The 16321-nt window shown below is 32.8% G+C and overlaps 3 protein-coding genes across 23 annotated transcripts; all 3 read left to right on the top strand.

The window, feature by feature from the left end:
- Window positions 1-1293: 1293 nt before the first annotated feature.
- On the top strand, window positions 1294-7716 carry LOC101253987 (phospholipase D alpha 1). The gene is made up of 4 exons (XM_004235916.5): window positions 1294-1382; window positions 1470-1570; window positions 2375-4274; window positions 4362-7716. Exons 2-4 carry the CDS (start codon window positions 1478-1480, stop codon window positions 4802-4804), a joined length of 2436 nt encoding a protein of 811 aa, XP_004235964.1. The 5' UTR covers window positions 1294-1382; window positions 1470-1477; the 3' UTR covers window positions 4805-7716.
- LOC101253674 (uncharacterized) lies at window positions 7564-8381 on the top strand. The gene is made up of 2 exons (XM_004235915.5): window positions 7564-7744; window positions 7852-8381. Exons 1-2 carry the CDS (start codon window positions 7564-7566, stop codon window positions 8082-8084), a joined length of 414 nt encoding a protein of 137 aa, XP_004235963.1. The 3' UTR covers window positions 8085-8381.
- A 1552-nt stretch (window positions 8382-9933) lies between these two features.
- LOC101253173 (uncharacterized) lies at window positions 9934-15376 on the top strand. 21 transcript variants are annotated; one of them, XM_010320470.4, is made up of 6 exons: window positions 10050-10196; window positions 11208-11711; window positions 12167-12338; window positions 12831-12921; window positions 14950-15016; window positions 15105-15376. In XM_010320470.4, the coding sequence occupies exons 3-6, from the start codon at window positions 12212-12214 to the stop codon at window positions 15156-15158; spliced, it is 339 nt and encodes a 112-aa protein (XP_010318772.1). In that variant the 5' UTR covers window positions 10050-10196; window positions 11208-11711; window positions 12167-12211; the 3' UTR covers window positions 15159-15376. The 21 variants fall into 21 exon arrangements, with proteins under 21 accessions (XP_010318771.1, XP_069151702.1, XP_010318772.1 ...); XM_069295597.1 differs by having other exon boundaries at window positions 10051-10196; window positions 12048-12338; XM_069295600.1 differs by having other exon boundaries at window positions 10051-10196; window positions 12082-12236.
- Window positions 15377-16321: the final 945 nt, after the last annotated feature.

Consider the following 16321-nt stretch of genomic DNA (forward strand, 5'->3'; position numbering starts at 1 on the left):
AAAAGAAAATAAATAACTTCAACCATAACAATGACTCACAGTAAATAAAATCTTCATTTTTTTTCACTTAAAAAAATCATAATTTTTTTTCATTTTGGTGAATATTATTTAAATTAGAGAACTATTTGCATATAAGGTAATCATCAGATACCAAAAATAATCTTCTTTTTTTTTTGGGTTGACTTTATATATATATATATACATACATGGACTTATAACAAGCTTACTTAGAAAAAGTCAAATTTACTGCCTTGAGCAACTCTATTTTTATTCTGAATAAATTATAATGAAATGATTGAGATTTCTTTACTTTAAATCGAAGATACGTAAAAAAAGCACATCGATAGTGCTGCTCCCAAAACGGTTTTTACAATACCTGAACCTGAATTTTATTGAGGCTCAATACTGATACCAAATGTCAAGTTTAAAACAAAAAAAAAATTCATATGGTGTAAATTAGTTACAAGAAAATGTCATTCATTTTTACCTCTTTATTTTTTGCAGTTCATGTTTGGGTTACACTGCTCTAATTATGCTCTAATTTCTCAAGATTGATGGACACGATACATGTAGGAATAAGTTATGTAGGGAAAAAATTTGTAATTTTGAGACTGAATTTGTCTCTATCAATATAAATTTTGTAAAAACTACCTTGTGCTTTGTAAATTTCAATTTACCTTGTATATTACATATTATGTTGAGACTTTTTTATCGTCTGTTAATTGGGAAAATTCATAAATACCCCCTCAGTCTATGTCCGAAATTTCAGAAACACATTTATACTATACTAAGGTTCTATTACCTCCCTGAACTTATTTTATAAATAATTTGCTACCCTTTTCAGCTTATGTGACAACATTTTCCCTTTGTTCTATATCAAAGATATCTCGATCTACCTTTTATTACTTGAAGTATTAAAAGATAAAAATTAAAAATCTATCTATTTGGAATTGTATACCTAATAAGTCAATATTCTTGAATAGGAAACTTAACAACTTTTAATAATTCTGAAAGTATTCAATTCTATAATACAAGTACCGTGAAATTTTGATGATTCTAGTTTATTATTTCCTTTAGTTTATTTAAATTAAATTTTTATTATCTAATTTAATTATTTTGCACATAAAAATCAGGTCCTCAAAAAGGCAAATTAAATTAGAGTTTAGTAACCTCTGTTTACTCAGTCAACCTTTTAACATTCCGCTATGTCTATGGGGCAATTTCTATAACCGCACAGCTTTATCGCCTATCGAATCGCCACATCACTCCTTTTTACAGCAAACATCTTTAATTTTCCTTTTGTTGGAGTGACATTTCAGGTCTAAATGCACTAATCGTTTTTTTTTTGTTTGCATGCACTGATTGTTTTCCCCTAATTTGACGTGAGTTCAACTTATACAATGATTTTTGTGTTTGTAGCACCATTTAATTTTGCTACTAATTAGTATATTTTAATCCTTTGGTTGAAGGTGAAAAAATGGCTCCGATTCTGCTTCATGGTACTCTGCATGTCACCATACACGAGGTCGATAAGCTGCACGGGAAGCAAGGTCGCAACTTCTTCAGCAAGGTTATACAAACATAAAATACATATAATATAAGTTACATTTTGAATTTTAATGATAAAATAGTTTGGTGAACCCGTGTACTTGTTTCAGTCTGTATTCTAAATCCTCTTACTTATTTCCTTGTCATCTGGACTATTAAACTCAATTAAAATAAAAATTTTAATATAAGCTATATTTTGAATTATTTTATAACTATTTTTTAAAATTATTTAATAAAATGTAAAATAATAATATTTAATAATTTTAATATTTTTTTAATCTAAAAAAGTTATTATAAGATGTTTGAAGTCACACTCTCTCGCCAACTTAGTCATCTTAATGACACATACGGTTGTTCAATTATCAAAGGTATCTATTAAATTATGCTTTGTTGAGTTTAAGGATCCATTAAGGCTTAAGTAAAAGGATTTAAAATGCAAATTGTTACAAGTATAACGGTTCACCAGACCATTTCGTCAATTTTAATTGAATCACCTTACATTTTCGTTAAAAATAAAACAGATTGGTCCTATTCAATAATGGAATATAGAGTATGCTTGACTCGATTTTGATATGATATGTACTAATGTTTTTTTCTTTCTTTCTAAATTCTCTAAGAACATGAAGTTGGAATGTTCCTCGCTATTGGGATTGGATGAGTGTAATTGCAATTCCAGTCTCATGCTTTTGTGATTGACTGTATCCTCCGAGTCTCATAGGGCTCAGATAGACCGCAAAAGCATGTTCTCTAAATTGTTAAATGTACTTATGTTCTTAATTCTGATATAACTATTATGATCTGATCGATTGAAATCACATAATTGCAGATTAAAGATTCTGTCGAGGAGAAGGTAGGTATGGGCAAAGGAGCTTCTAGAATTTATGCGACAGTTGATTTGGAAAAGGCAAGGGTTGGAAGAACCAGAGTTATTGAAAATGAACCAAACAATCCTAGGTGGTATGAGTCTTTCCACATCTATTGTGCTCATATGGCAAAAAATGTTATATTTACTGTCAAAGATAACAATTCCATTGGTGCAACCTTAATTGGAAGAGCTTATTTACCAGTTAATGACCTTTTGGAAGGGGAAGAGGTTGATGAGTGGATTGAGATACTGGATGAAGATGAGAATCCCGTTGAAGCAGGTTCTAAAATCCATGTGACACTGCAGTATTTTGAAATCAGCCGTGATCGTAATTGGGGACGTGGAATAGGTACTTCTAAATATCCTGGTGTCCCTTATACTTTCTTCCCTCAGAGAACAGGATGTCGCGTTTCTTTGTATCACGATGCACATATCCCTGATAATTTTATTCCGAAAATCCCTCTGTCAGGGGGTAAGTATTATGAACCACATCGATGTTGGGAAGATATCTTTGATGCGATTTCTAATGCAAAGCACATGATTTACATTACTGGCTGGTCTGTATATACTGAAATAACCTTAATGAGAGACTCCAGGAGGGAAAAGCCTGGAGGAGGCGACACAGTCGGAGAGCTGCTCAAGAAGAAGGCGAAGGAAGGTGTTAAAGTCCTCATGCTTGTATGGGATGACAGAACATCTGTACGTCTGCTGAAGAAAGACGGTCTCATGGCCACTCATGACGAAGAAACTGAGGAGTACTTTAAAGATTCTGATGTGCATTGTGTCCTTTGCCCGCGGGATCCTGATGATGGTGGAAGCATAGTTAAAGATATACAGACTTCTACAATGTTTACTCATCACCAGAAAATCGTTATAGTGGACACTGTCATGCCCAATGGAGAGTCAGAGACGAGGAGGCTTATGAGCTTCGTTGGTGGCCTTGATCTTTGTGATGGGAGATACGATACTCCTTTCCATTCACTTTTTAGGACGCTGGATACAGCACATCATGATGATTTCCACCAACCTAATTTTGCTGAAGCTTCGATTGACAAAGGAGGGCCTAGAGAGCCCTGGCACGACATTCATTCTCGAGTTGAAGGACCAATTGCTTGGGATGTACTGTATAATTTTGAGCAGAGATGGAAAAAACAGGGCGGAAAAGATATTCTTGTGGACGTAAGAGAGCTTGACAATGTTATCGTTCCACCATCTTCAGTTATGTACCATGATGATCCTGAATCATGGAATGTTCAATTATTCAGATCGATTGATGGTGGGGCAGCTTTCGGGTTTCCTGATACACCAGAAGAGTCGGTAAAGGCTGGTCTAGTGAGCGGGAAGAATAACATAGTCGATAGAAGTATCCAAGATGCTTACATCACTGCTATTCGTCGAGCAAAGAATTTCATCTACATTGAAAATCAGTATTTTCTCGGAAGCTGTTACGATTGGGAGGATGATGATGTGAAAGTGGAGGAGGTTGGTGCTTTGCATCTCATCCCAAAAGAACTTACATTGAAGATTGTTAGTAAAATTGAAGCTGGAGAAAGGTTTACTGTATATGTTCTGGTTCCAATGTGGCCAGAGGGAATTCCTGACAGTGCATCTGTACAAGCAATATTATATTGGCAAAGGAGGACAATGGAAATGATGTATAAACATATATTTAAGACTCTCAGAGATGCAGGTATCGATGATCACCCCAGGAATTATTTGACTTTTTTCTGTATTGGTAATCGAGAGGTGAAGAAGAGTGGAGAATATGAACCTTCACACGAGCCTGAATCTGATACTGATTATAGACGAGCTCAGGAAGCTCGTCGCTTCATGATCTATGTTCATTCCAAGATGATGATTGGTGAGTTGTAGTTTGCAATTTCATTGTGATCTATCTTATAATATTTGACATTATAGAAATAGTCTTCTAACTTGTATTTCTCAACAGTTGATGATGAGTACATCATAGTTGGATCAGCCAACATTAACCAGAGGTCAATGGATGGTGCAAGAGACTCAGAGATAGCAATTGGAGCATACCAGCCTCATAATTTATCGACAAACAGGCAACCAGCAAGAGGTCAAATTCATGGGTTCCGAATGGCATTGTGGTACGAGCATATGGGGATGCTCGATGACACGTTCCAACATCCAGAGAGCGAAGATTGTGTCAGGAAGGTGAATGGAATAGCTGATAAATACTGGGATCTCTACACAAGTGAGAGTCTAGAAACTGATCTGCCTGGTCACTTACTCCGATACCCCGTCGGACTTACCAACGACGGTGAGATCACAGATTTGCCTGGAAATGGAAATGAGTACTTCCCTGACACTAAGGCTAAGGTTATTGGTACTAAATCTGACCTCCTTCCTCCTATCCTCACTACCTAAGTTTAATAAAACTTGTAGACTTGTTATGTTAACAAAATAACAAATTCCTAGCTAAGTCATTGTTGTTTTTTGTTACAACTTTTTTATTTTTTTCAGATTTATTTTCATACATGTTCTGAACGGATACTAGTATTGGATTCTTTGAAAATTTAACACTTTGTTATTTTCTTGTTGATCCCATTGTCTCATTAATTAATAATGATACTAGGAGCACTATATTGCATCAATCTTTTTACGGAATTTTTCATAAACAAGTTGGCTATATGAATTGTGATCGACATATCATTACACTCCAATCTAATTAAGCTAATATTTCGTAATTTTACTTCTTTTTTTTTTATACATTTGGTATTTGAGACAATGGGTCGCAGGTTGGATTTAATTTAGAATTCATTCTAAATAGGTTACTTGGATTGAAATTAGAGGTTTGAGATCAATTTTAGGGGAACTTGTTAGAAGGATATGAATGACACGTATATAGACAGTGAGTATAAATGACCACATAATATAACTCGAGGATTAAGAGTAATTTCAACCCTTTTCTCTAATTTAATTCTAAAATTTATTAGTTCAACCTAATTCCTTGAACTAAATGCACATATGGGATAAGCAAAGTTTGTTGAAAGTATGTGACATGTAAGAGATGCAGAGATTTGAAGTTGCATACAATGAAATGGTGTTGAAACTAACCAGACAAGTGGCAAAATCCCAAATATCAGAAGATTCCATTTGCAATTTGTCCACTTGGGTGATTTTTGGTCTATCCTCATTTTTCATTATTGTTTTGAATAAATTAGACTGTAACGTATCTATTGGTCCTTATTATTTATCAATACCTAATCCTACTTTTGCCTAATCCAATCAACCGTGACATTTGGATCAAATCATCCATACTTCGACACGTGCCACGTACTGTTGTAAAAACTGCAAGATTTTTTTGTTTTGTTTTTTCTATAAATGTTCAAGTCTCCGATAAAAGATAAAGCTCCTAATTAATTTTAAATCACATATTGTAGAGCTCATTTGAAAGTGATACTTTTAATATAATTTTCTCCATACTTAAAATTCGAAGTCAAAACCTACAATTACGCCACGATTCATATTAGAAAAGATTTATATGAAGTGAACTATAGTGTTGCTTCATTATTTTGATTGTTTATCCTTTCCGTTTCACGGGACAGGACCTACGACTATCTTAATACAGTTTTCTGTTACTTTCGAATACTAGAGGTTCATAGAACAGACAAATGTTATCCACAAAAAATGAGAAACTAATTTATTTCAAGTTCCTTTTTTTTTCTTCTCAAAATATCAAATCACATGCAACGAGAGGTGCACAGTAATCTGAAAGTATCAATTTTGTCCACTTCTCACCTTAAATGAACCGAACTTTCTGATTTTGATTTTTCTTTTAGTAACAACCTATTATTGATTTACACCGCGATTCATTACGAAAGAAATTATTTTAAAAATAATTTCATTTTTAAGCTTGAATCAAATATCTCGTTCGTAAAAGATTTTTTTATCTATCTTGTGAATTGTGAAAGATCAAAGAACTCTAGGTTCAACACTATAGCTTGAATCCGATCATAATATATTCAACTCGTGAGATTTTTATTTTTTTATTTTAAAAATATAATTTAAAAAAATTTAAATCATATATCCAAAGAAAAATTCAATATCAAATCAATCTGATTTTTTATCACACATGCATTGTTACCTCTTAAGTAATACTTTGGCCAAGAAAAATTTAATTAGAAATTGAATTCTAACTACCTTTATTTATAAGTAAAATAAAAACTTACCCCTCCCTAAAGTTCAATATTTTCTGAAATAGCATGTTTATATTCAAATATAATTTATTGTTCAAAATATTATGAAATTAATATTCAACTAATAAATCTATTTCAACAACACAAGTGGTTAGCTCTTGTCATGACAGGTAAGGTACATAATTCTTTTCTGGCTTGACATGCAGCCACTGCTACAGCCTAAAATAAAGCACTTGTATCAAAACTTGAAGTGCAAAATAGTAGATTGAACTTGCACGTCTCCAACTTTTCCCCACTTCTTTTCAGATTCTAGACTACCTTCTTTGTTTTTCATCCGTGGACGGGGTTCATCCGAACTTTTTTTATTTTAGTAAAAAATATTTAATTATATATGATTAAAATTATATATATATATATATTATATGTCAAATTTTTTTATTTAAATAGTTGGTGTATAAACTCCTTTAAATTTTGAAATTATTTTTAAAAATTCTATCTCCGCCACAAATTTTATCTAAAACACTTTGTAGGGACTCTGTTACGCACCATAAATCCATCCCCAATTTCATTTTGAACACAACTTTGTCTTTCTTCCCTTCTCTGCCGTGCAAGTGCATTATATTGCTGAAAGCAAAAGTTACATTAAATTATACATCAAACACTTGGAGAAAATCAGTTACACCATTTTTATCTTTTCTTCCTTTTTCTCTTCTACAAAAGATTTAAACAAAAAGTAAAATCGAGATTCATCGAGAGTGGAGCAGTATTATTTTATATATACCTCAAATTACTTGAAAAATCTGTTGCACCAACTCCAAAATTACTTTAACTAACGACTACTGCTTAACCCACCCACTAATTTCTTCTGTATAAAATATTGAGACGCCATTCTTTTCAATCAGTCAACTTTTTGTTGGAGTATATTCTACACCAGTCAATTAATATTCCTCTAAAAATTTCTATTCAACCTCACCAACCAATTATACTATGTCAAGTATGTTGGGTTCACAAGGCTTCGTATTGGCGACAGCCATGGCGGTATCTGCCGGCACCGTAATTTTACTCGATCTTTTCCGGGTCAAGTACTTCCCGGCGACCCATCTTTCCGATCAACAACAAGACTACCCACATAATGAAAAACAGATCCTCAAGTCCTGTTTATCTTCAGGTACATACTAATTAAAATCTATGACCGAACGGGAGATCATTTTTTTGATCTTGGTTTTATGGATTAATTTAATCGAATTAATTATGATTTTCTCACCTTTTTTTTAGCTGGGAAGAAAAAGGACAAAACAAGAAAGAAAAAGAAGAAAGTTCAATTTGCCGCTGATGTGAAAAGTTCGAGCGGAAATGGCGAGGAGTACAGAAGAAAACAAATGAGGAAATTCACAGAAAGTCGAATTAAATCTTGTGGGAATGAGATTGTGGGGATGCCAGGAAATAGGATGGCTTTGTATACTGGGATTCTCAAGGATCGGGTTCAAAGAATGGGATTCTCCCATTGATCCATTTGTATTTTCGTTTTGGCTAATTCCTCTTCGTCTCCTTTTAAAACAAAAACAGAGGAATTAGGGCAAAGAAATTTCAAAGGCCTCACTGTAATTTGTAAATAATGGCGTGTGAACGTATTTTCTGTACATGAAATTAGGAATTCCTAGTGTATATTTTTCTGGAATCTTCAGTTAATGGGTAGTTGTGTATTTTTCTGGAATATGGATATCTGTATTAAAATTTGATTATAATTTGGATTAACGTATTTTGTAGCCTACTTTTATAGTTAATGGTTACAACACTTCCAGCAATTTTATTTTTTTTACATTTTCAAGTCTCGAACCACTCTAGAGGGAAGAAGTAATCAATTTATCCCAATTCATATTGGTACCAAAGAGAGATTCTTATACAAGCTATTTACTACTGATTTCGAGGCATAATTTTAGTTGGGCATTTTGTGATAGAAATGATTTTTTTTTAAAAAAATAAATTTTTGAAGTTAGGAATATTATTTGGTTGTAATCATATATTATTGTAAGCATGAAGCTCTCAACTTAAAAATTAAATTACTATTTTACCCTTATCTTTATCTCTAAACTAAATAAATATTAATATATAATTAATTTAATATTAGATAATATTTTTTTATTTAAATTCATGCCTCTAGACACAATGGTTCAAATTCTTTTGGGAAATAGTTACAAGAAGAGGAAAGACCAAAAGTTGTTTTTTTCTTAATAAATGTGTATATCAATTCTTCTTTATCAAAATCAATTTAATTTTGGCTTGGGACTGTGTCAGTGATTATTTCTTTATCACTTTTTATTGTTAATAGAGAAAAAATATACAAGAAGTAGTATAGACACTAAAGGTAATATCATTCATATTAAATTTTTATGTTTTTTCTTTTTTATTATTTTATTTATTTAATCTTGATTTTGTTTATTGTATTTTAATATGTTTTCTTTAAGTTTTTGATCTTATTTTCATCAAATTGTGCTAAGAATCTGTAGTACAATTTGTTAATTTTGTGTGATCTTTTTAGTGCTATTTGCTTTTGATTCTTCTTTCTTAATATTAGATTTTGATGTATTCTTTGAATATCAACTTTTTTTATTGGTTTTATGGTATTTGATATGCTTAGCCTCATTATGGTTTCAATCTAGACTAGAAGAGGTTTACACAGTTATTATTTTATTTTTGTGTGATCTTGTTCATATGTTGTATCATTGAATGTTTCTTTATATTTATTTTTTGACTATTTTTAGTAATTTGAAATGTATTCTCGAGGTATTGCTCAATTTTATACGTTATGTGATAGTTTTCTATTTTTTATCTTGGATTTCAATTTTTGTTGGTTCTTTGACAAACATTTTCATCCTTTAAGAAATGTAGTTATTAATGTCAACATATAGTATAGGATCATAGAGACATTAACTTTCAGAAAGTCATTGTAGTAATGCCACTTTTATGGTAACAATTAAAATAATATAGTTGAATCTCACTTTTATGGTACCAATAAAATTGAAAAGTCATGCATATATATAATACAAGTGTATGTAATACAAATGACCAGTGAATAAATATATGGTTCTCATATCTATATTTGATAATAGGGTAATATTACTTGACGTTTTAATTAATTCACAAAATTTGGAGTATACATGTCACCCTTCATTGTTTCAAGTATTTTTCTAAAAAATCTACTTTATGCCTCATTTATATATTTTATACTTGTGTCATTTAAAAAAAATGAAATATTAATTAATAGGGTACACATGCGTTACACATGAGCAAAGACTAGTTTTACGAAAAATACGAGTGAAATAAAGCTTTATCTGTATTTTAAATTCCAAATATAATATGAATTTAAGATTTTTATAATCAAATAGATGAAAAATATTTTTTTAATCTTGCCAAAAGAAAAGAAGCTAGGCGCGAACCCGAAAAAGCAAAATGAATTAGTACTGAACAAGGCCGGCGCGAAAAGAAAGTCAAAAACGAAGTTGAAAAGAGCAAATACAAAATATTAACCGGCAGGTGAAGCGTGAGAAAGTCCATCTAAAAGTTTCGATCAAAAGGCAGTGCCGAAGTGATCGACGTATTGCTGTGGCTTTCTATGTCAGGTAATTCCTCCATCTTGTCTTCATTGCTTCAGCTTTTAGCTTTGTAGTTACTTTTTTCCACTCAATTAGGGTTTCCCAATGTGTGCCGATTTCTTACAATTGAATTACTGAGAGGCATTTGAGGCGAACGCTATTCGGAGGAATCAAGTATTTGGTATTTATGGTAAAACTTGTATACTTAGAACGAATGACCTAAATCACTTGTTTGTTTACAAATCTGGTATCTGGATTTCTAGAAGCAAGAAAAAAACTTCACTTTATGTATGCTTTTAGTTTCCTATGGAAAAATTGAACATTGTGATTGATAGGGAGGTTCTAGTCACTGGAAATGTATTCCTCTTTAGATGAAACCTCTAGTTCTGATGTATTTTCCAAGTGAAGTTCCATATATGCTTACTGGTTTTCTCTGTAACTAAGTTGAGCACTGAAGCATGCAATGTGTCTCGAGGCATATTTTAGTTCAGGCAGAAAGCATCAATGGATGTAGAAACAATTGAGGATATCAAATTTTGCAGTACAAGTTCTAGGTTTACAGAATCGAGTTATGGACTTAAAGTGATACTTTGCAAATTAGACACTTGGTGTTTGGAATTGTAACTGCGGTGAAGAGAACACACGTTCTTGCCTATCACAACGTGTGATTTATTACTGGTCTCTTCATCAAGTTATACAAATCCACCAAATCTATCACCTATCTCTCTGAAAAATGAAAATATATTTTATGACCAGTTCCATATGATTTATTACCGGTCTCTTAAGAGCTGGCTCTTGATTACTTATACCTGCAAAGTAACTCCATTTCTTCTGATTCTGAGTTGGTACCCCCAATGGAGTAGACTCCTTCCTCCAACAAATGTCATCATTTTATCAGCAATCACATCCGAGCTAACATCTTCCCCAATTTTGGGGATCATCCCCACTTATAAAATACTGCTACATTTACCATAAGCATTAAAATTTTGGAAGACTCAGTATGAGTATAACTGATCAAAGTTCCTCTATCACCTACAGATTTTCCCAGTACCTTCTGAAGCAAGTCTCAAGCATTTGCAAAAAAACGATGATGCTGAAACTGTCAGCACAATTTATGGACTAAGTTATTCTTCCTATGTATGAGCTCATACCAATTATCAGCAGTTTACTTGATTTTGAAGAATTTGTCTACCACCAAAAAAAGCAGCAGTTCTCACCATGATGCCTTATCTACCTTGCCTCTCTCATCACCTTTCTTATTGTTGTTACTCTAGGCGTAAGTTACTCCATGATTGTTTTAGAACTAATAAAAGCAAAGAATAAAATAGGCAAGAAGATATGTGGATAAGGACTGAAAAAGCTGTTTGATAGAAGAAAGGAATGGAAACAAAGAGACTAAGCTGAAGAAAGAAAGAGAAGAAATCTTTAACCAGAGTATAACGTCTGAAATGCCATGGAAAATTATTGGAGAGATTGATGATCGATACAAATTAGGTTAGAGTTGCTGGAGAAGGAGGTTGGCAGACAATTACGTTCTGCAAGGTGAGAACCACTCTTTGTATTTCACTTGGTTCCACATTCCTCTATTGTATGCTCTAAGTACCTGGGGCATTTAATACACGTGTTAAGTCTGAGTTCGATTAGAAGCAGTCAATGATTGCACTGCAGGGTTTCCAGGTGTGGTAGGTAACCGAGTAATATTACAGTGAAAGTTGAACTTCATTAACATCGTTGATAATTGTTAATGTAATTACCAAATTAAAGGCAATCTTGCTTTGGTGGGCTAGTTTTTCACCTAACATTACTTTGTTTTTATCTTTGTCTGACTAAAGATAATATTTTAATTTTTCCCTATTTATTTTATATTTTCGTGTTTAGTTGATTCTATAGAAACAAATATCATTTGCAATAGTGCAGTAGTTGTTCAGGCTGCAATAACAAACCAACACTAAGTTCCTCTTCACGAAGCACTGAAAGATCAGAAACATCAATATCAGGTGATTCATAAAGCTAATCTATTGAAGGAGTTTCGGACAGCCAGCATGTGTGGCATGGACAAAAGTGTAGGTAAGCCTCAAGTAATCAACTCATCAGTTAGTACATCTACACTGACACATGATGGTCATGTGACTGCAAATCCAAACAACCCTGCTGAATTTGTGAATCATGGTAAATTTGATTCTCCATTGTGCATCCATGTTTTTTCTTGTCTTAAGACTTACCTTGGTGTTTTGTGGAAAATATACTTGCTAGTTTATACAAATGTTAAATGCATATATGTAAGTAATTGAAGTTTGTGATATTTGATCTTAGATGGTTATAGCAATAATAAGGTTTTACTGATAAATTTGTTCTTCTCGTCATTTTTTTAGAGTGGTTGGGGCTGGTGATGGTATTTTTCCTGATATTTTCAAGAAACATATGATATGAATAAGAATAAGTACTACTTACATTTTCAAATATCCGAACCATATTAATGTTGATGTTCCAGATTAAATTCTGTCACACCTTTGAGAGTGATAAAAGATAATAGTCCCATCTCTAATAAATTCTATTTAGGCTCAATACACTGTTTAGGCATTTGGCTTAACATAATTGTTTCCTATCTTCATATTTTAAAGGTCTAACAAACAATTATTTTATATATGAATTTTTTGCCAGGACTACACCTCTGGAACCAAAGCAGAAAGCAGTGGATAGGACACAAGAAGCTTGTCAACCAACCCCAACAGCTTCGTGAACCTAAATTAAAGTGAGATGTTTGTCTTAGAACCCTGCACTACCTTAAAAGTATGGCTCAAAATAACATTGAATAGCAGTTCTTTTGCTTCTTACTGAACAAATGAGGCATTATATTCTTGTGATTCTTTCGTTCTCTTTGATATAGAGGCATAACATATACCTATAGGCCCAAAAAGAAGAAGATATAGAGGCATAACATATAGGTGATAGGCCTGCATGCAAAGGTTAGAATCTGAAAATTCTTTGGATTAGGTTTAAGTTTAGGGTATCGGTGATTCAGTGGTGTTAAGTACTGAAGTTTCTGATTTTCAGCATTTGGTGTTCTAAACTGCGGGCATGACAGCGCATAGAGCAGTTTTTTGTTTATTATTTGCTATACTTAAATCTCTTTTCTTAGGGTCTAAATAGGTCTTGTCAAATAAGTTGCCCATGACAAGATAGGGTTGCTCGAGTGTAAGCACCCTCCTCTAAAGAGGGATCAAAAAAGGTGGGAGCTTCTAGGGAGGGGTAAAAAAGAAAAAGAGAAATATATAAGTTGCCCATTCAGGAAGGATTCAAAGATTTCACGACCTTATTGATCCAGATAGTAAATAACGCTTCACATTTTGTGATAGCCATATCCAGCCTTTAACGTTATCCTTTTGAAGGCATAGACTAACTCTGAATCACTAGTTGTAGAGCATGTTGTTAAATGTTCTCTTTCTCTTCAAAGAAATGAAAACTTAGCAACAGGCCAACCAACTTGTGTGTATAAAATTGATTTCAACTTTGCAAGTGGTACATGGAGGAGTAACATTTATTTTCTTTAATTAATCTATCTTCAGCTTGATATCTTTGTTTTTTCTGCAGAAACTGTGTAAAGAATATTCTTAGAACTTGTCAAAATCCCATGTGGGCATGTAATATGCTACATTCCAAAGGACTCACATCTAAAGCGCATATGACCTTTTAGCTGAAATATTTCCATGTAGACTGACCAAATTTTAGCTTGAAAGTATAAAGCTTTTCAAGGATGTTCATACTGAAAGAAAAATAAGGAAATGTGGAATGTATAGGTGGTTTTGCTTGTGCATTTAGATACTCTTTTAACTGGATTTAGGAAGTGGATAAGTAATTTTGTGTTTTTGTCATGATCTTTCTGATGACAACTGTGTTTTAGGTTTTATTACACACACTAATCTTCTAGCTTGATTAATAGGATGTCATTCCCATTTTATTTTTGAGTTCAATCTCATTTTTACGTCAGTCAGTAAAAAATTGTTGTCATTAACAAACACCGAGTGTTACTTCTGTATTATGTTCCTGGTTTATTTCCAATTGAGATATATACCTTAATTTTCTAGGGAAAATATTAACCTTAGTGTGTGTAGGAAACTTTCATTTTTGTTCCCAATATTTCTATATTTTGATAAACAAGAGTGAATGAGCCTCGACGAAATTGAGTGGTAAGCTCCCTCTACCTCCAACCTTGGTTGTGGAGTCGAGTCACCAAGGGAGCGAAAAAGGGGATCTCCTGAGGAAGGGTAAAACAAAGAGTGAATGAGCCTTTCATCAATCTTTGTGTTCTTAGTGTTTGCTTGGCTAGAACTAAATGCTTTATGGCTGAAGAGGGGAGAGATAACATGTATATAATTGGAATGAAGAATCCAAAGGGGAGAAATAGCTGATATTGAAGTGGGGGAGAGTCTTCTGGTCTGTAACATAATTAGGGGCCTTGTTCTATTAATGACCACAAATTTTTGCACCAATACTGCTATCCATTTCCACTGTCCGTCCCTAACAAACATTCGTTTGAAAGAAAATTGCCACTGAGATTCGAATTAGACATATCTCACCTTATCCCCCAGAAGAGAGAGATTTGCAAGAGAGAGATTTGCATAAGTATGAGTTTTCCAATTATTCTTAATCCTAGTGTCATGTGCTCCCACCAAAACAGATTTTTGAGAACCGAGTTTTAGTTAGATGTTCTGTTATGTGCCTAAGATTGTTGATGTATCCTTTCTGTTTGTACTTCCTCTAAGGAATTTTGTCTTTGCAGTTGGAATGCTACATATGATAGTTTGTTTGGGAGCAACAAGCTGTTGCCCATGTCTATCCCGCTTGCTGTAAGTATGCATGATTGAGTTTTAAGAAGTCAATGCTCCTCATACTTCTGTTTGAATGACACTATGAATGCTCATGTAAAACTGGCAGGAAATGGTAGATTTCCTAATGGATTTTTGGGAGCTGGAAGGACTGTACGATTGACATATTTGTAAGCAAGGGATTATTTTATTGATGAATGACGAACAGTCAAGTAGTGACAGACACTTAGATAGGCTGATGTAAATTTGATTAGGAGGTTACTGATGGAGTTTTTGTAATGAAATATAATTAACTTCTGGCAAATTCAAATATTTTGTACTGATAAAGGCATGTTAAGACATGAATTAATTGATGTTTTAAAGAAAATACTTGCAAGTTGAGATTATGTTTTAAATATGTTTGATAGTAGAGTTTTTCTGAGTGAAAACTTGACAGTGTACAACAAAATCAACATATATGTCCTTTTGGAATCTTTCATGGTGTGAAATGACAACCTTTTCCAGAATAAGCTAATACAGTTAATAATTGTCCTTTAAGCCTGCTTGTATAGTCTTGTATGTGAAATAGTTGCTATTTGAAACGGTACCAAGGGCACATCTAGACAAGATTTCCAATAATCACTGATTTATAATTAGGTTGATTGAAATTTATAGTTTTATTTGAATATGTAATTTGAGTAGTAAAAAATTGTAATTTTCCTGGTAAACATGAAACCTAAATAAGTTGTGAAAACTATAAAAAAAAAATCATGTATTTTTTTTTTTGGTTGCAAATATATGAACTTCTGTGTTAAGTATCTATACTATTTGTTTTTTTGAAATCCTATTTTTCTTTATAGAATTAGAACAAGACATTAATCTAAGATCAAAACTTTAAATTGGAATTTGAGATTCTATGGCCAACGCCTAACTAAAAGTAAAGGTCATCGAACCTTGCAAGCTTTTCACATTTATATTTCTTCATTTTGGGATTGGACTGTATTAGGAGGTAAATGTACACGAAATGGAAGTCAACAATGAAGTTAATTTTACTATATTTATTACTAATAAGTATCTGAACACAATAGGATAGGTCCATGAGTTCAAAGATTAATTAACTAACCAATTAAACAGTCTATAGTCAAAGATTGGTTGATCCAAAGGCATTTTAAAATCTAGGAAGTTGTAAATCTACCCCCATTGAATCGACAAGGGATTAAGTTACGAGGTATGAAAGAACGCAATCATACTACTTTCGGTAAAGAGTTCATAAAGAAGAGGATTGTCTAATATTTGGTGAAACTAGTGTTGCTAGGATATTACGTAAAAATATGAAATATGAACCTA

This window comes from Solanum lycopersicum, chromosome 3 (genome assembly GCF_036512215.1).
Source record: "Solanum lycopersicum chromosome 3, SLM_r2.1".
NCBI classification, from domain to species: Eukaryota; Viridiplantae; Streptophyta; class Magnoliopsida; order Solanales; family Solanaceae; genus Solanum; species Solanum lycopersicum.